The sequence below is a fragment of the Eurosta solidaginis genome, chromosome 2, assembly GCF_040869045.1.
Source record: "Eurosta solidaginis isolate ZX-2024a chromosome 2, ASM4086904v1, whole genome shotgun sequence".
Taxonomy (NCBI): domain Eukaryota; kingdom Metazoa; phylum Arthropoda; class Insecta; order Diptera; family Tephritidae; genus Eurosta; species Eurosta solidaginis.
This window is the reverse complement of record NC_090320.1, coordinates 143,303,389-143,323,415: the sequence shown is the minus strand read 5'-3', so window position 1 is coordinate 143,323,415 and position 20,027 is coordinate 143,303,389. Positions and strand designations below refer to the sequence as shown.

Below are 20,027 nucleotides of genomic sequence, written 5' to 3'. Positions count from 1 at the left end.
ATTGACGTAAATACTGCTTATAGTGGCCTTGGCATCGCCTTAGTGATGGTATAACTTAGTGATGTTAATATCCGTGACAATATTTACTCACTTTGCATCTTGTGCCGACGCACAGTGGCGCCTCTGCCGTTAAAGCATGGCAAAAATCAGAAAAATCATGAAAGCTTTCGCTAAATCTAATACATGTTTCTAATAGAGAATTTTCCTGGGATCAAGAATATATAACTGCTTTTTCACAGAAAATTACAGTTTACCAGGTAGAGCCGCTCAAACTTGACCAATTTTCAACATTGGGAAAAATTTGAAATTTTTCTTTTTTTCGTTGTGTTTAAAATGGCTTTGTGAGTAAATAAAGCGGCCGGTTGTCGTTTTCTTGTATAGCAATTAAAGATAAATTAATTTAGGATTGAAACAAAAAAAAAATTGTTTTTTTTTTTGGTAAAAGTTGGCGGATATACCTGTTTTTCGAAATGCCTATTTTTAGGCCCTTTTTACAACTTTGATGGAAAAAAAAAATGTTAAAATATGTGCTCCGCCAAATTAACAGTAGTTATTTGTGAAATATTCAGCTACCTAAATTCATAAAGTCTACCTGCGTCCAGCTGCCACTTCACTTTTTACATCAAATGGAGTTAAACAACCTTGGGCATATATACGCGCCTGAGCAGGTATATATAATTCAGTACGGCCGTAAGGTCGTTTTTTTTATTGAAACTTGTTAACAACATACATTTTTTTAGTTACGAATTGTATACCTGAAATTCATTTTAATAATTTGAGTAGGTATATAAAGCTATCCATCATACAATGCACATTATCATTCATCTTTTGGAGATTAAGAAACTAAGAATTCTGTTTACTTAAATTAAGTGAATAGTATTTTTAAATATAGTTCACAGTTTAATATTTAGTCAGATACATTCGAAGCCAATTCTAATATGTATCTAGAAAACTCGAAACTCAGCCAATCCAACTAGAGGGATACCAACAAAACCCATAGAAGAGTGTTCCACCTACACAAGGAAAAGGAAGCTGTCTGATACCACAAAAGCTATGGCCACGACTCATCTTTCAGAAGCACTGGTTATTAAATATAAAAAAGATGAAGCAACGTGAAGTCTCATATAACAGAAGCAGTTGCGGTTTTTTTTTTTTTTTTTTAGTTGCGGTAGCAAGTCCAGTGCGACTGATGAGGATCAAAAACAGCATTCCCACACCACCAAATGCGCTACCTAGGAAATACACTCCCGAAGAAGCTTTGGCGCTGTTTATAGATCTCGGTTTAACGAAGAAAAAATATATTATATTGCGTAAGTCATTATTACAACGTAATGCTGATATTTTACTTGGATACAAAAAAATTACTCAAGCCAAGAAAGAAGCAGTTCCTCTAAGTACCAAAATAACCGAAGTATCAGCTGAAATTGAGCTACAAAATCTAATGGATCATACGTCTACACGACTCCTTCAAAGTTTTACTGAAGAAAAGTTGAAATCACTGCCAAAGGAGCTAGCATTGATAACTAAGTGGGGCTGTGATGGATCATCAGGACAAAGCGCATATAAAAAAAGAATAAATGTAGACGATGAAACAATTACAGATAGTTAATGTTTATGGCTTCAATTGTGCCATTACGACTAAAAGATGAAGCTTCAGAATATTGGAAAAATCCACGTCCGTCATCAACTATATTGTGCAGCCCGATATTATCTAAATACGAGAAGGAGTCTTCGGAACTCATAAAAGCTACAGTGAGTGATATAAAAAATCAAATTGCCAAATAAGAACCAACAATAATTGAAATTGAAGAGGGGAATGCCATTACAATAAAGCATGATTTTCTTCTAACAATGGTCGATGGAAAAGTTTTGAACTTAATAACAAGTACGATATCTACAATGAAATGCCCAATTTGTAAGAAGAGCCAAAAGGACTTTGAAAATCTTGATGATTTAATAACTAACGAACTAAATTATGAGTATGGAATATCTCCTTTGCATGCTAGTATAATATGTATGGAATTTGTTTTGAAGCTGGCTTATACACTACCAGAACAAGGAGAAGTTTTGGACGACAATACAACATGTAAGGAGAAACAAAACAGGAGAAAGAAAATAATTCAGGATGCATTCTATAAAGAGATTGGCCTTAGAGTTGACTGTCCAAAGTATGGATACGGAAATACAAATGATGGTAACTCCTCAAGAATATTTTTTGAAAACGATGGAGTGACTGCTCGCATAACAGGAGTTGATAGAGATATTGTGAAAAGATTGGGAGTAATTTTAAATATTTTAAACTGCCATGAACCAGTTAATGGACCCAAATTTGGAGAATATGCATCTAAAACTACAGAGATGCTGCATCAAAAGTATCCTGAGAAGAAACTTACACCAACGGTACATAAAATTTTGCACATGGAAAAGATTTAATAAAGTACCAGTGCTTACCATTAGGAGAATTGTCTGAAGAAGCTCAAGAATCTAAGAACAAGGACTACAAAAGATATAGATGTATGAACACCTGCAAAGTATCACGAGTTAGACAAAACGCAGACCTTTCAACATGTTAGCTATCTCTTCTGATCCAGTCATATCATCTATGAGGTATGTAAGAACACGAAAAGATCTTACAGATGCGTATAGCTCAGAAATTGTAGCTTTGTTAGATATATGTTCCAGTGACGATGACTATGTTAAGATAAAATAAATTTCTCACTTCTTATCACAACAATGAAAAAGAGATTTACTAATAAATTTTGTTACTTTATTGAAAAATAAGATATCTATGTACAAGTTAATTGTTTATTTCAAATAAAAGAACTAATTAATTTAGTAATTTATAAATATATACTTTTCGTTTTTGCATTTCTCTAAAGTTTATCAAATTTATATTAAAGCTTAGGCATTTCGCCTTCAAACGAGTATTAAATTTTGCATAGAAATCAATACATCTATCTAGTTTGCTACAAATTGGTAAAGCGGTTACTAAGATCAAACTTTTTAGCATAAATGGGTAGTGCCACTCCTCTTTTCCAAAATTCGTTGGCTGTTTAATCTTTAGCTCAAATAAAATTTCATTGAACCACTTTCAATAACTTTTAGTTATTAATAAAATAATATTTGGCTTGTAAATTAAAAAAAAACGTAAAATTTTACGATGAATTTTGAAGCACCTTATTATTGTGGCACCAAAAATGGACATTTGAGTTTTATAAGAATATTGCCATTTAAAAGAAACAATACGTCTATCGATTTTGGTAGTTATTGATTACGTGACTACTTAGATACAACTTTTTGTCATAAGTGGGCAGTGCCACGCTGTCTTATCAAAATCATTAGTTTATCTTATTTAATGTTTAAATACGTCATTATAAGACAAATCTCATTTTTATTTTTTACTAAAAACATTTTGTTTTTGCATTTTTCTAAAAATTTTCGACTTTGACGAATTTTTTTGAAGCACCCTGTATCTGTGACATTCTGAGCTTTCACAGAATAAAACTTCAAATAATTAGCTTTCATTTGCATTTTAAATCTTCATTGGTTCAAAAGTTATGATTTTTGCAAAGAAAAAAATCAAAAGGCGCCACTGTGCGACGTAAGAATATCCAAGCAGGCCAATAAATTCAATGAAGCTTGTGCACGTGATATACGCGCATCCAACTTATTCGGTAATGCTAGTTCCGGTGATAAAATGGCACGAAAATTCGATGAATTCTATAAAAAAACGCACAGCTTAAGATATAAAAATAAATAGATTTAATCAATTACCGACTACAACCACATGTGGCAAGCACTAGCTAATACATTGCAACATTGCAATTTTCCAACGCCACCATCATGCACCCACAATACATTATAGTGTGGATCCATAACAACATTTCCAGCGCTACCACTACCATTTCCAGTTCCGCCTGGACTTCTTGCCTGTTCACGTCCACATTGCTGTTGGTGTTATTGACGGTCAAATTCATGCTCATTCATATCAAAAACCTAATTTTGTGCTGCATGCATACTAAGCGACATTTGATCATTGATTGGGCCAGCCATTGACGGTGGGTGCAGTGGAGCGACCACAGCAGGTGCGCTACTTGTAACCACCGAAGGACAATCGCTAACAGCAATATTTTGATTTATGTAGTTCTGGCATTACTTTCGAATTTATATTTTTAATAATTTGTACAAAATTTATTTGATTACGATAATGAGCAGTGCAGCTTCCATCACGACGATTAATTGAAAGTGTGTGAAATGTTAGTGGTATTGTGGGAATGAGTACTATTTGAAGGAGTGTGAAAGAAATTAACATCATTTAATTTTTCTGCAGATTTTAATACTAACATATGGTTTTCTTATTCGCCAATACATTGACTTTCGGCAACATGTGCGTTGTAAGCAGCGATTCACCAATTTTGATAAATTTTTGGGTTCCACTAACACCAATCCAGGTGACCTTTTTGCCAAAACTCGGCCCCACAAGCCGCTATAATATAAAAAAAGAATCACTATTTATCAGTAAGTATGTTGTTGTTGAGTAAAAAAACCCTACCAAAAACACCCTATCGGAAACATGCAGAAATGAGCCGTTTGAGACCAAATTTGAGATATTCGTTCTTTCAGCAATCGGCTGGCCGATTGCATGCTACGCGTCTCCGATATGGTCGCCAAGCCTAAGGACTACTCACTGGAAGAAGCTACAGGCCAAAATACCGCCCTTAGAACCGCCACGGGTTGTCTTCTTATGTCCGCAGAACACCATCTACTTTTCCATGAGATTAGTTATTATTGAGGACCTGTTATGTGCTTAAGAATTCACAAACATTTTAATTTGACTTATAATCACTAATGGTAGGAGTCATAAACATAGGAAAAATGTTATGCAATTTGGTAAAATTTTAAAATGTTACCTAAAAGCCAGAAGTTGTTTGCTCTGCTCAAGTACTCCTGTTCAAAGTGGGTACGTAGGTCGCTGGTATTCCAAATAAAAGAATCGTGACACGCGCCAGAATGCGAAGCGTCGACATGCTTTATCCTCATATCAATATCTTAAAGCTAAGTATGTGAACATAAATTATATTTCAGAAAATTTAAGAAAATAAAAAAGGCAAATTTACAAAGAAAACGTTTAAACTGTGATATCCTTTCCGGTTATAAAAGGGGTGCGAATTTTGTGGGGGTGCAACAATTAGCACATGGGTGCCATCGATACATCCTACAACGCCAGGAATACCATGTTTAATGTAAAAGTGCATGGCCATTTTTCTTTTTTCATCGACCGTATCGCACACCTTTATTCACTCGAGGCATAATTGTGACTCAAATATGTTTAACACTTCCGTAAGGGCTTTACTAAAAGTGGATTGTGCCAAACTAACATCGGAGTCTTTTCCTACTCCAGCCTGGTTCCCTTGCGCAGCAAAAAAAAACCCAAGCAACTCAGTTTAACGATTGGTGGTACTGCGAATTGTTTTTTTACTGGTAACAAAGCGCTAGTTAGCATATCTAAAAGGTACCTAAATATCACTTTGTTCACCTATTAAAATCCAATATATAAAAAGAGTTTGATAGCTAAACATTTAAATTACTAAGCGAAATACTATGGAATGCATAATGGTCTTCTAATACAATTCCTAACAATTAAAAATAGCTAAAAGCATAGAAGATATTCTGCCTAGACCAAAACACTCAGGAACGTCAAGGCACACCTGTCCGGTCAGGCGATGTGAATTTAGAAATAATCAACATCCCTCCTGTCACCTATTTCCCCAGTGAATACTGCCCAGACATCAGGACACTACTCACTGGCGATAATCGCATTATCTTAGGCGATTTCAGTTCCCACAACTGCAATTGTTCCTAAAATCCAGAGCCGTAATAAAATGCGCAAATCTCTTGCTGGCAGCACTTAGAGTAAAGACAAAGAAATGCTCATTACCACTTACGAAGCAATTGGCCGGCCGATTGCATGCTACGTGTCCTCGATATATGTAGTCGCCAAGCCTAAAGGTTACTTACTGGAAGAAAATACAGGCCTACCAAAATATTTGTGGTCGGTCGCACCTATTGAAAGGGGCGAGTCACTGCTACAACAACAACAACAACAATGACAACAACAACAACAACAACAACCACTTCCACAACTGAGGGGTTAAAATTAAATGGGGTTACACTAAAATGACAGTCCTTGGTCGAGAGAAATCCCGAGTCGCTCCGGTACATAGAACCGAATGCCTTAGGAAGCGCTGACTGCCTTGGGAAGCGAGAACCGACTGACTTGGGAAGCGAAGGCCGCAAAATTTAGCGAGATAACGTGACCTTATAAGATAGCTCGATCCCGGCGACCCCCAAATAAGGGATATAAACCAACGCATCACAATGCTTGTGGATGAACAAAAGCGGGCGAATTGGGAGGAGCACCTAAGCGGTTGCAACATCTCTGCCGGTGTAGGTAAACTTTGGTCCACCGTAAAGTCCCTATCGAATCCGTCTAAGCACAATGATAAAGTGCTGTCGGATGCGATAAAATGAGCGAGCGCTTTCTGCCGACAATATATGAGCCGTTTATTTTGAAAGTGGCATAAGTCATTTCATGTCGTTTAGGTTCAGTGATAATTTGTTTGTATCTTTCCTCGCCTCCAGTTTGTTAGAGTCCAATATCCAAAAGATGCAATTCTTATTATTATTTTATAATTGTAGAACCATCTATATACGCATTCGTTCAAAAATAACAATGCATTTAAGACCATGAGTTGGAAATGACTTATGCCACTTTCAAAATAAACGGCTCATATAATGCATTCTACGGTCGATAAAGATAGACGGAGGGGAAAGAGGGTTTCAAATATTTAGCGCCTGTCTTCAACCTGTCTCTTTCCACCTTTGTCATTCCCGAAAAATGGAAAATGGCTAAGATGGTCCCGCTACTAGAGCCTGGGAAACCAGCTAACATAGGAGAGTTATATCGCCCGATATCTCTCCTATCGCCAGTAGCCAAGACGCTTAAAGCCATTTTGCTCCCATATTTCAAAGCAAATTTGCAGCTAGCCTGTCATCAACATGGCTTTAGAAAACTCCATAGCACCACCACCGCGCTAAATGCCATTAGCACTCAGATAAATTGTGGTTTAAACCTATCAAAAGCTTTTAATACGGCCAACCATGGCACGTTACTGCAAGACTTGGAAGGGTCTACCCTTCCCCCTGTCTTAAAAGGTGGACCGCAAATTATCTCGGTGGTCGGCAGGTATCGGTGCAATTCAGAAACGAAACATCAAAGCCAAGAAGAATTAAACAAAGGGTGCCACAGGGTGATGTCCTATCCCCACTTTTGTTTAATTTCTACATATCAAAACTACCTTCGCCACCGGAAGGAGTTACTATCGTTTCTTACGCCGATGACTGCACAATAATGGCCACAGGCCCGGGCCCCCAGATCGATGAGCTTTGCAACAGAATAAGCGGCTACCTCCCTGATCTCTCCAGTTTTTTCGCCTCGCGAAACCTGGCATTATCACCGACTAAATCATTCGCGACCTTATTTACAACTTGGACGTTCCAAATGTCGACCATTTTGGACATCCACGTCGATGGCACTACGCTACCGAGTTTCCTACACCCCAAAATTATAATATACCAATAAAACCTTTATTGGCTTAAATATTCGCGAATTTTAAGTAAATTTACTCCATCGGTGAATTACTTGCCCGTTATTTCATGCTTTACTGTTTCCCACTATTCGTTTTATTTGTGCTTCATTATACTTACATGTTCTTTGTTCGATGTAATTTTATTTATAAATTTTTGTATTTTATTTTGTTCAATGCGAGAATGTAAAGACTTATTTTACTTAACATTAATTGATTTTAAAACGATAAGTGAAATTCGATGTACAGGCCAATGAGCTACAAAATTGCATACCCAAAAATGTTCTAAAAACTTTGGAGAAAAGAGTTGACAATTTTGATGGCAATTTTTTAAAGTTTGATGAGTTTTGCTGAATTTTATATAAACTCAGAAATTTGTTTATGGGTTCCTGTAAAAGAATTTACTATATTGTAACGAATATTAGCAGCACTAAGGCGATACTATCATCTCTATGCCGATGCTAAGCAGTGACTTGATGCACATCAATAATTCAATCATTATGTCTGCATATATGTACATACACGCAGCAGAGAAGCAACGCACAAACACATTCATATATCTTATCTGAGTTGCTCACAAGAGAGGGCAATAATTTGTGCAAGTATTACTCACGTAGTTGTGGCTGGTGATTTTGTAGCTGATAACTAACTAGTAAGTTCTGGAATTAGAAAAGCCTAGAAATATGCAACGAGGAGGTCGGACAGTATTAAACAGCAAGACAACAGTGGAGGCCAGAATCATTTTCATTTAAGCTAACAGTCAGTTTGGTTATTAAGCCAGCTAGTTGCAAAGTATAAGTGTTATTGTGAAGTACTTTAATAAAGGCCATTTTTCCATTTTTCAATATTGGAGTTATTTATTCAACATTTTAGTGATTCGAACTTAGCAGAAGGTTGCAAATAAGAGGATTTGCAGTAAATTCGTAACAATTGGTGTCAGAAGAGGAATTGTTGAATAAATTCCAGAGGACAACTTCGACATGGCAAAGTTGAGTGAATTGACGATCCAGCAACTGAAGGAGGAGTTGGAATTCTGTGGATTGGCTACTTTTGGCGATAACTCCCAGCTACAAAAACGACTAAGTATAGCTATGGTATTTTAAGGAATCATCAATGCTGAGGAGTATGTCTTTCATTATGATAGCGGCAAAACAACAACAAAAATGGAAGAAAAAACGAAACACCGCAGACAGTGAGGAGCACAATATCTGTACAAACATCGACAATGGTATCTCAGCTGGAGTCACAGGAGGCACGTTTTTGGTCTACCATGATTCTTTCGTGTTGGGTGGATGAAAGGGTTGTCCCCTGTTGTCGGCAGAAACACTAAATAAATAATAAACTTTTCTTTCAGATATACCGATGGTTCTAAGAAAAAACTTTTTGCAAACTTGTAAAGTTGCGTTATTAGTTTTAAAATAGTAATGGAAAGATCCTCCTTTACGCAGGGTAGAAGACCTTTCCGAAGACTTTCGGCGACGCTTTGATTCTTAAAAAATGAAAGAAGATAGCATTTTTTCTCTACGTCACTGAGGTTCCAATACTTGGTGTGAAGTTCTGCACGGGCATGCTTATTAAAATGTTGGGTACAATGATGAAAGCACTTCTCTGTATACCATTCCTGTCCGTATATGGTTTTCCTCTTTCTCTTAATTTTTTTCTTATATTCTGCTTCCATAAACTGGGATTCATTTGGCGTTTTCTAGTGGGTGTTGGACACTCATTGCAAGCTGAAAGGATAAAGTTGTAAGATTTTTTGTTTATATATTAAGGAATTATAAACAACTCACAAGAACTATAGTCAGAGGGTCGTAATATGGCCCGTGAAGTACTTGTGTCAAGGATATCTCCAGCATTTTCGTAAAATTTTTTAAGGTTGCGCGGTGGTATATTTTCTTCTTCAGATGAATGAATGGAACTACGTTATTCTATATCTTATTTCTGTTAATATGTGAAAATGGTTTAAGTACTTACTCATACAAAGTGTCGCTTGATTCGCCATTGTGAATGGAGTCCGCCAATATTTCCCCCATCATCCTAAAATATTTACAATACATTTAAATAATATTTTATACACACTATGTTTTTATTATTAAAAGCATAATAGACGTATATTTTAACTTACCTTGAGAGATCTTCGTCTAATTTTGCCGCAGGCGATGACTCCACCATCTTAAACGCACAACGACGGCAGCTGACTGAAGAAATTGCATGCATTACACCGCTTAAGCTATGTATGAATACGAAAATTGTTTACAATTTTTCTGTATGCAAATGTTGTATATGGTCAGTTTAGCGCCACTTACGACAATTGTTTAATAGCAATAATGGAAAATGAATTTCTATAGAAATCTGTCGTATGTGACATATTCCTAGCACATACGACAAAAGATATACCCAAATGGTTATTTTTGGTAACATGTCACGAATTGCATACTAAATAATTGGAAAACTAAAGGACATAGGAAAAAGTGGATCGAAGAAATTGAAAGCTCATGCTCAATTTATTTATTCTGGATCAAAAGTTGAAAATTGCTAAATTTCACATTCGCCGTTCGTTTTCTGGGGCGCCGATATGCAAACCCAAAACCCACATTCGCAGAAACGGTATCCCATGCACTGACCCAAGAAACAGCGTCACTTTTTAGTAATCCCGCATAAAAAGCTCATCGCGTAGAAGTGGAAAGGCCAGACTGGGTAGACACAATTTTGGAAGCATTGAAGGGTACGCAGCAGAAGAATAATGATGCAGTCAAATGCTTTAAGTGTTGAAAGCCAGGGCACATTGCGCATTATTGCAACACCAACCCTAACAGTTCCAACAATGTGGGTGGCCGTAAACGCAGAGCTGAAGGAGATGAGCAGATCTCCAAGACCAATCAATCGTTAAACTAAAGCGAGTCAGCCGCAAGGAGCGACAGCTGGCTCCCTCAATTTAATGCCCATGATCTCTATCTCACAAATTGGAAGGTCAAGCAATCTTACTGTCGGAGGACATGTGGGTGGAAAGAACGTTTACTGACTGTAGATACGGGTGCATCTCATTCCATCACTCGAGCGGATTTAGTCAACAAGAAGATAAGACCACTGCATGGAGCAAAATTGCGCACAGCCACTGTAGAAGACAGCACGGTTCTAGGAGAAGTATTATGTGAAGTCGCAATTGGGAACCACTTAATATCGGCTACGAGAGAGGCTACAGCAGTAAACGAGTGCTGGTGGAGGAGAGTCAGCAAATACCACCAAAATCCGATGCAGTCATCTGGGCAAAGGTTGATGGAGATTGTGGGACAAACAAATTATGGGTTGTCGAAGCAGCAAACAAATCAGCACTGAACATACTTGTAGGAAAAACCCTGGCTATGACAAAACAAGATGGACGTATTCCGGTAAGAGTACTCAATGAGTTCAAGTCACCACTAAAACTGACCAAAGGAGCTATTTTGGGAAGATGCCAAGAGGCTGAAGTAGTTATTAACTGTGAACAGCTCCAGGAACACGTTTCCGCTAGTAATACTGATCTTTCAGATGACATCAAGGCATGGACGCAGGGGCTAGAGAAAGCCTATCACAGTAAGGCAAAACAACTGCTCCTAAAGTACGCGAACATATTTGACCAGGATGGTTCTAAACCAGGCCGCACCAACGTTGTGAAACGTCAAATTGCCACTGGAGATGCGAGGCCGATCCGTCAAGCTCCACGTAGTGTTCCACTGGCCAAGCGGGAAGTTGTGAGTCAAATCATACAAGAAATGGGCGACAGCGGCGTCATCGAACCATCAGCTAGTCCATGGAGCTCACCGGTAGTACTTTTAAAGAAGAAGGATGGAAAAATGAGGTTTTGCGTGGACTACCAGAAGTTGAATGACGTAACGAAAAAGGATAGCTACACATTGCCAAGAATTGACGACACTCTGGACTCGCTATCTGGTACGAAATGGTTTTCCACGCTGGACTTGAAAAGCAGCTACTGGCAAGTTGAGGTGAAGGAGGAAGATAAAGAGAAAACAGCCTTCAGTGGCGGTGATGCCTTTTGGACTTTGTAATGCACCAGCTACTTTAGAGAGACTCATGGACCAGGTACTGAAAGGACTACATTGGAAAACATGCTTGGTGTACCTGGACGACATCATCGTAGTAGGCAACAACTTTGATGAACATATTAAGAACTTGGAGGATGTTTCCCAGAGAATAGCTGGCGCTGGTCTGAAGTTAAGTGCCAAAAAGTGTGTGCTGTTTAAAAAGGAAGTAAATAATTTGTAAAGGATTGGCCAAGACCACAGAACCTACATGAATTGAGAAGTTTCCTTGGGCTGTGCACATATTACCGCCGATTTGTACCAAATTTTTCCAGCGTAGCCCATAGCCTCGATGAGCTTACAAGAAAAAATAAAGCTTTTGAATGGAAGAAGGAGCAAGAAGCGGCTTTCCAAACATTGAAGGAGCGTTTGTGCACTGCCCCAATGTTAGCATTTCCGATTCCAGGAGCAACATTTATTCTAGATACAGATGCGAATGGATATTCTATCGGAGGCGTTTTATCACAACTGGTCGATGGACAGGAGAAGGTAGTTGCATACTATAGCCGTTCGATTGGAAAACCAGAGAGGAACTATTGCGTTACACGGAGAGAGCTGTTGACATTGGTAGAGTGCATTAAACATTTTCACAAATATCTCTACGGCCAGCGATTCTGCGTCAGGACAGATCACGCAGCGTTGAAATGGCTTCTGCAGTTCCGTAATCTAGAAGGACAATTGGCACGGTGGATCGAGCGACAACAAAGCTATGACTTTTCCATTGAGCATCGGAAAGGTAGTACCCATGGGAATGCTGATGCAATGTCACGAAGACCATGTAGTTTGGAATGCAAGCACTGTTCAAAGGCCGAGGCTAAAGACGACATTATAGATGTCCGGCTAATGACTATAATGTGTGCGGATGAATGGGACAAGGAACAACTAAGAAAGTGTCAGCTAGAAGATACGGATCTCTCACATGTTATGCAAGGGCTCGAACGAAACGAAAGACCAAATAGAGAGGAGATGTCAGCAGCGAGTCCCATTGCGAAGTCATATTGGGCACAGTGGAACAGTTTAGAATTGATATCCGGTGCTTGCATCGAGTATGGGAGAGTGAGGATGGCCAATGCAAGAAGAAACTGATAGTTGTTCCCAGAAAGAGGATTCCTGCCGTCTCAGCGAGCTGCATAATGGTCCAAGCGAAGGTCATCTTGGAATCGAAGACGCTCGAGAAGATAAAACAGAGATTCTATTGGGTTGGTTGCCGTCAGTCGGGCACTGAGTGGATTGCGAACTGCGAGGTTTGCAGCAGAGCGAAAGGGCCCAAAACCCGAAGTCATGGCCAGATGAAGCAATATAACTCAGGTGCGCCATTTGAAAGGATCGCTATGGATGTCGCAGGTCCATTTCCTACTAGCAACTGCGGAAACAAATATGTACTGGCGGTTATGGATTATTTCAGCAAATGGCCAGAGGTATACCCAATCCCAAATCAAGAAGCGGAAACAGTAGCAGAAGTGTTTATAAACAATTGGCTTGCAAGGTATGGTGTACCAATGGAGTTACATTCTGACCAAGCCAGGTATTTCGAATCAGCTGTGTTCCAGGAAATGTGTAAATCATTGGGCATTCGAAAAACACGGACAACTGCTTTGCATCAGTCCGATGATATGGTGGAACGTTTCAATAGAACATTGGAAGAGTATTTAAGGAAAGTAGTAGACAAGTACCATAAGGAGTGGGATACCCGCATACCATTATTCTTGATGGCCTACCGATCAGCAGTGCATGAAACAACGGGCCAAATCCCTGCAAAAGTAATTTTTGGCAATGACCTTCGACTGTCAGCTGATTTGAAGTTTGGGATAGATGCCGATGTGGAGAGAAATGTCAAGAAACCCACTGGTGTCTTGGAAGAAGAGCTGAAAGAGATACACGATCTTGTAAGGCAACGAGCAAAGGTTATGAGTGACAAGATGAAAGCGAGGTATGATAAAGCAATTAATTCGAAAGGGTTTCAGGAAGGAGATTTGGTGCTGTTATACAACCCACAACGGAAAAAAGGTTTGTCCCATAAATTGCAGTGTAATTGGGAAGGTCCATACAAAGTTGTAAAACGGATCAACGATGTAGTTTACCGCATACAAACCATTGGCAAACCACGAACCAAAATGAAAGTAGTTCATTTGGAAAGGCGGGACGATCAGACTTAGGTGGAGGGCAGTGTAACGAATATTAGCAGCACTAAGGCGATACTATCATCCTTAAGCCGATGCTAAGCAGTGAGTTGATGCACATCAATAATTCAATCATTATGTCTGCATATATGTAAATACACGCAGCAGAGAAGCAACGCACAAACACATGCATATATCTTATCTGAGTTGCTCAAAAGAGAGGGCAATAATTTGTGCAAGTATTACTCACGTAGTTGTGGCTGGTGATTTTGTAGCTGATAACTAACCAGTAAGTTCTGGATTGGAAAAGCCTAGAAGTATGCAACGAGAAATCAAAAAGTATAAAAGGCAAGACAGTAGAGGCGCAGAAAATCAGTTTCATTTAAGCTATCAGTCAGTTTGGTTATTAAGCCAGCTAGTTGCAAAGTATAAGTGTTATTGTGAAGTACTTTAATAGAGGCCATTTTTCCATTATTCAATATTGGAGTTATTTATTCAACAGTTTAGTGATTCGAACTTAGCATAAGGTTGCAAATAAAAGGATTTGCAGTAAATTTGTAACAATATTTTACACGAATTGATTATTGAAAATAACCCCTGCTTATTTAATCGAACTAAACTTTGGAAAATCGTAGTGGATGATTGAAGCTGTGAGCCACTGTACATACTTAACCGCATATTTATAGCCGCACTCATATTGGCTTTTTTAAACCTTTATATCATTTCTTTAAAGTTTTAAATTTTTTCTAATATAAGGCTTATCAGAATTGCGTGATTTGCATTTGAATGAATCGCGAAACCCAGATAAGTCCGGCTATAAATATACAAAATATTAGCTACCCAAAAATGTGAAATACGGAAGTGCAAATGTATTTGAAAGAAGTTCTTTATTTTTAATATTATTTTAAGTCAACATAGTCAAAATGCGTAGTACAAACAAAGAACAAATGTATTTGAAATACAATTGTTTTTATATTTATATTGTCCTTTGACAGCAGAACTAAAAATATATAGGCTAGCGTTATTTTTAATATTATTCTTTGCAAAATGCCAAAATGGATTTTCATAATAATAAAAGCCAAAATAATTTTCATGAATTTTGCAAACATGTTTTAAACAAGGATTATAATTATTGCATTGCATCTTAATACATAGTTTTTGACATAATTATTTTAAATAATTTTAATGAAGAAGAAATGAGTGAAAATCTATAAATCTTATAAAATAAAGTCGCTAAATGCCATGTATGCACATAACTTCACACAGAATACTCCGATTTTAAAACGGTTTTTTGCATTTGAAAGCTTAGTTACGTGAGATGGTACAGTTAATATAATTTGAAGGTATATATTATAGGGGCGTGGCAAATTGCCAAAATGTAGCAAAAAATCATAAAATTTTTGTTTACACAGCTATAACTCATAAACGGATGGATGGATTTCAAAAATTCTACTTTTCAGTAAAACTTTGAAATATTTACCTTCGATCTGCATCAAAAAAAAAAAAAAATTTAATTCCTTTCTTATATCAGTCAAATTGTTTAAACAAAAGTAACATTTTTATCAAGAAATGCGTATGTGTGTTTGTTCGCTGTGAACTGTCCGCGCTATTTGCTTTCGAGCGAGGCTTGATGCGACACATACATACGTACATATATAACATTCGCTGCGATATTTAACTTCGGGCGTAGGTTTATAGGTATGTAAGGGTGTACATCACTACATAGTATAAAAGAAAGTTGCTTTTTCTGTCCCTGTGTCCTTTTGAATGCTCAAACCTTTAAAAATACGCAACAGATTTTGATGCGCTTTTTTTAATAGATAAAGAGTGATTGAAGAGGAAGTAACGGATGAACATATTTGGACGAAAATTGGTGGAGGGCTAGCTTAGAACCAGGAGACAGACATAGGCTAATTTTTATCCCGTTCTGGAAATGGATGAGTGACTAGCACATAAAATAGAAAATACATACGCGTGCCCCGCAACACATATGTCCCATATATATGACATTGTTGAGTATAAACCATGGCGGAACGATACAAGGTGGCAGCATGGTGACATACCTACAAACATAAATAAAAATTCCATGTATTTTGTTTTTGTAAATTCGATGGACAAATGTCAAAATCGTACCGCACCGGAAGTTGATGTATCAAATCAAATTAAAAAAAAGTTTATAATCAGCTGTTCCATGCTGCCACCTTGTATCGGTCCGCCATGGTATAAACTGAAATCATAGTCGCTTTAACTCAGTAGCATGTTGGTTTCGTATGTAATACACTGTATACTTCGTTTATTATCGGTTTTGCTTTAGCGCTGTGTTCAGTTTGGTTTCGTGTACATCGTTGTGTTGCTAGCGTCAGAAGACTGATATGACTATTATCATTTTATTGTACTGTTAGTCATACTGATTCAAAGTAGTGTTTTCGTATAACACAGTTGACTTTCTTGCTCAATAAGACAATTGAGTACTGAACTGCTTCGTGGCTTATGGGCGGTTATTCATTTTACGAAGCATGACTATGTAAATGTGTTTTAGGGGATATAAGTGCTTGATATTCTTTGTTTGTGTACGCACTAATACCAAAGAGACTAGATTAATAAGAGGGAGCATTGTAGAGTCGTTCATTCTCCACAAAGTGGAACGGCTACACCAGGAATACACAATACGTTTTGCCCCTGTTTCGTTTTCACCATCGGGATTAAAAAAGTCATGAGCCTGGGTATTCGCGCAATTTTAGTGATGTAAATTACATGGCGCCAGCGCCAATGCGGTGCCAGCTCAATGGTAGCTCATTGACGCAATGACTCCAAGCGAATTTTTGGCGCTACTTAGTAGTGAGTGCGTAGTACATTTCACTTGCGCTTTTGAGTGAAACGATTTTTGTGTGTCAGGCACGAGTTTGGTGTTATTGGCGCTACTGGCAATGATGACACTGAGCTGATGACGGTAGCGCTGGTGGTTCAGCTTTTGAATCAGAGAAAGTACTGATGACCCGTGTAAATTATTATGGCTTTGGCTATTATTGGCTGTAACTTTGAACTAAATAAATGTTGCGGACATAACAAGCAGTCATTTTTGAGTTTTATATTTTAGATTTAATGCACAATTAATATGGGTGTGTTTGAGCAGCCAAATAATAACAGAGTATTGCTAAAGTGCTGCTGAGTTGATGGAATGTAGCTAATTTCCTAGTGATGATCAATAGATTGTCAATATTTCGTTCAACGAACGTGCGAAATTGCCACATCTGCTCAAATTTTCCAAGATTTTCCATTGGTGATCTAACTTAAGCTGTTATGCCAATATTTTTCGGCCAGCTTATTTCAAATAGGTCATTTTTCCAAAAGCAAAATAAATGACAGCAAAGATTACAGAGTTAAACAGCCTTATAAAATCAGCTATGTTGAGGCGGACAGCATAGCAAAAAGTATGATGAATTCCTGGTGCAGCCGTCCCACAATTTCCACAAAGCTTTAGAACTCTACAATGTACCATCTTATATTTAGAGGGTCTTTGCTAATACTCATTTTTTGGTTAGTCCACTAATAACCTTAAAACATGAATAATTGCAGCTCACTGGTCTCGAGATATAGGCCAAAACGTGCATCAGGGTAACACTAGGAATTGTTTTTACATTATGGGTATCAAATTGAAGCTGTTGATGAGTGCTTTAGTACAGAGTAATTTTTATACCGATGGGTGACTAGGGTCTCAAGATATGGGCAAAACCTGGACCCGGATACCCCTAGAATGTGTGTGTAATATGGATATCAAATGAAAGTTTTTGCTGAGAGCTTTAAAGTAATTTTCAGTGTGATATTCAATTTAGTTGCATTAACCTGGCAAAACTGATAAATGTGCATGCGAAGCCGAAATAAAGACAGGAATTAATAATACCCACATAACTATTTACATACGTCCTATTCGATTTGCCTGGTAATAAGGGATGAAGAAGAATGGGAAAAACTTTAGAGAAGAGAAAAGAGGGAGGGAGAAGGAGACTGAGAAAGAGATAGAGTGAGACGAAAATAGAGATGGATGAAACGAAAAGACGGAGGGAGGAGTGAATAAAAGGATTAAGAAAATGTTAAGAAGGGGGGGGGGGGGGGGGGGGGTGCAGAGTTAGACGAAAAAAGTTGATTAAAATGTATGGAGATAGACCAAATTTAGGGCAGAACAACGTCTGAAAGGTCTGCTAGTTGCAAAAATAAAGTGTGCCAATATTTATGTTCGGCACTGTATATACAGAGGCAATTTGAAATACATTTTTTTATATTTATATATATTGACCTTTGGCAACCAAAATGCAAAGGCTAGTGTATTTGCCATTACAACTAATATTTAAAGTTTAGGCTCAATTCTATGGTGCCCGTTATAATTATAGAACTCCATGCAAAATGTTCAGTTTTACATGCATTACAACCTTGCCAAATTAAAAATTTGAAACATATTTTTAGCCCATTTAAATTAGTATGATAATGTACCAACGTTGCGTGATTTTTATTTGAATGAATCACGAATCTGAAAATCAAATTTATATGTGATTTGATTCTCCATCCAAATCAAAGATATTTTTTATTTATGATTTAAATCTCCCTACAGTCGGAAAGTTCAGCCTACACAATGAAACTTCTCCTAACGGACTGAGGCTGATTGACTTTGCCGGTGCTCGAAACATGGTCATATCCAGCACGAGGTTCATGCATAAAAAGATACATCAAGCTACATGGCTGTCTTCTGATCGAAATACTCGCAATCAGGTCGATCACGTTGTGATAGACGGACGGCATGCCTCCAGTGTTTTAGATGTGCGCACGATCCGAGGACCTAACATCGACTCGGGCCATTATCTCGTTGCAGCCAAAATACGCACGCCTCAACGCGGCTAAAACCAAGGAACAAAAAACACAAGGAAAGCTAGACGTCGGAAAGCTTCAATCACAACAGACTACCAATGATTTCGCAACTCGACTCTCACAACTGCTCTCTGAGAGCACAACTCGTCCTGAAGGAATACAGGAGCAGTGGAAGCATATCTCCAAAGCACTTCGTACTGCCGCCGACGAAAAAATTGGTTACCGGCGGCCACGAAAAAACAAGCTGAAGAATGACGCGTTGCAACCGAAAGAAAAGACGCTGCCTACAGGGCTATGTTAAAAGCGAGCGCGACAAGAGGGGTGTGTGAACGCTATCGTGAGTTGAAAAGGGAAGCGAGACGCCTTTTCAGAAAGAAAAAAGCAGAAGCAGAAAGGCGTGAGTGCAAGGAGCTTGAGCTGCTAGCCACCAGGAATAACGCCCGAAAATTTTACCAAAAAATACGGCGACAGACGGAAGGTTTTAAGACCGGGCTAAACTCTTGTAGGAACGTAAACTGCGACCTTGTAACTGATGTCCAGAGAGTGCTTAGATTATGGAGGGAATACTTCTCTGCTCTCCTAAATGGATGCAGCAATTCACCGCGCAGAGATGAAGAACCCGATCCCGCAATCGATGATGATGGAATATATGTCCCCCCGACCAAATATGACGAAGTTAGAATAGCAATAACCAGATTGAAAAACAACAAGGCCGTGGGCGCTGATGGATTGCCTGCGGAGTTATTCAAGTACGGCGGCGAGGAGTTGGTAAGACGCATGCAGCAACTTCTTAGTAAAATATGGGCGGACGAGTGCATGCCCGACGGTTGGAATCTAAGTGTTCTTTGCCCAGTCCACAAGAAGGGGGATACTGCAAAATGCACCAACTATCGTGGAATTAGCCTTCTTAATATCGCATATAAGGTCCTTTCAAGTGTATTGTGCGAAAGATTGAAGCCCACCGTGAACCGGCTGATTGGACCTTATCAGTGCGGCTTCAGACCTGGTAAATCTACCATCGACCAGATTTTCACAATGCGCCAAATCTTGGAAAAAACCCTTGAAAAGAGAATCGACACACATCACCTCTTCGTCGACTTTAAAGCCGCCTTCGACAGCACGAAAAGGAGCTGCCTATATGCCGTTATGTCTTAATTTGATTTCCCCGCAAAACTTATACGGCTGTGCAAAATAACGTTGAGCAACACCATCAGCTCAGTCAGAATTGGGAAGGACTTCTCCGAGCCGTTGGAAACTAAACGAGGTTTCAGACAGGGTGACCCCCTATCGTGCGATTTCTTTCATTTGATGCTGGAGAAAAT

The 20,027-nt window shown here is 38.4% G+C and overlaps 1 protein-coding gene across 4 annotated transcripts in view; it reads right to left on the bottom strand.

The window, feature by feature from the left end:
* Positions 1-2,870: 2,870 nt before the first annotated feature.
* LOC137240266 (E3 ubiquitin-protein ligase highwire-like) overlaps positions 2,871-20,027 on the bottom strand; it is a 93,137-nt gene continuing 75,980 nt past the window's right edge. For 2 of the 4 annotated variants that reach the window (XM_067766298.1, XM_067766300.1), the window contains exons 3-5: positions 4,345-4,486; positions 3,775-4,281; positions 2,871-3,720 (exon numbers count right to left, since the gene is read on the bottom strand). In XM_067766298.1, the coding sequence (XP_067622399.1) occupies positions 4,118-4,281; positions 4,345-4,486 (306 nt within the window). In that variant the 3' untranslated portion in view covers positions 2,871-3,720; positions 3,775-4,117. The remainder of the gene's footprint in view (positions 3,721-3,774; positions 4,282-4,344; positions 4,487-20,027) is intronic. The other 2 variants (XM_067766299.1, XM_067766304.1) reach the window with 2 other exon arrangements.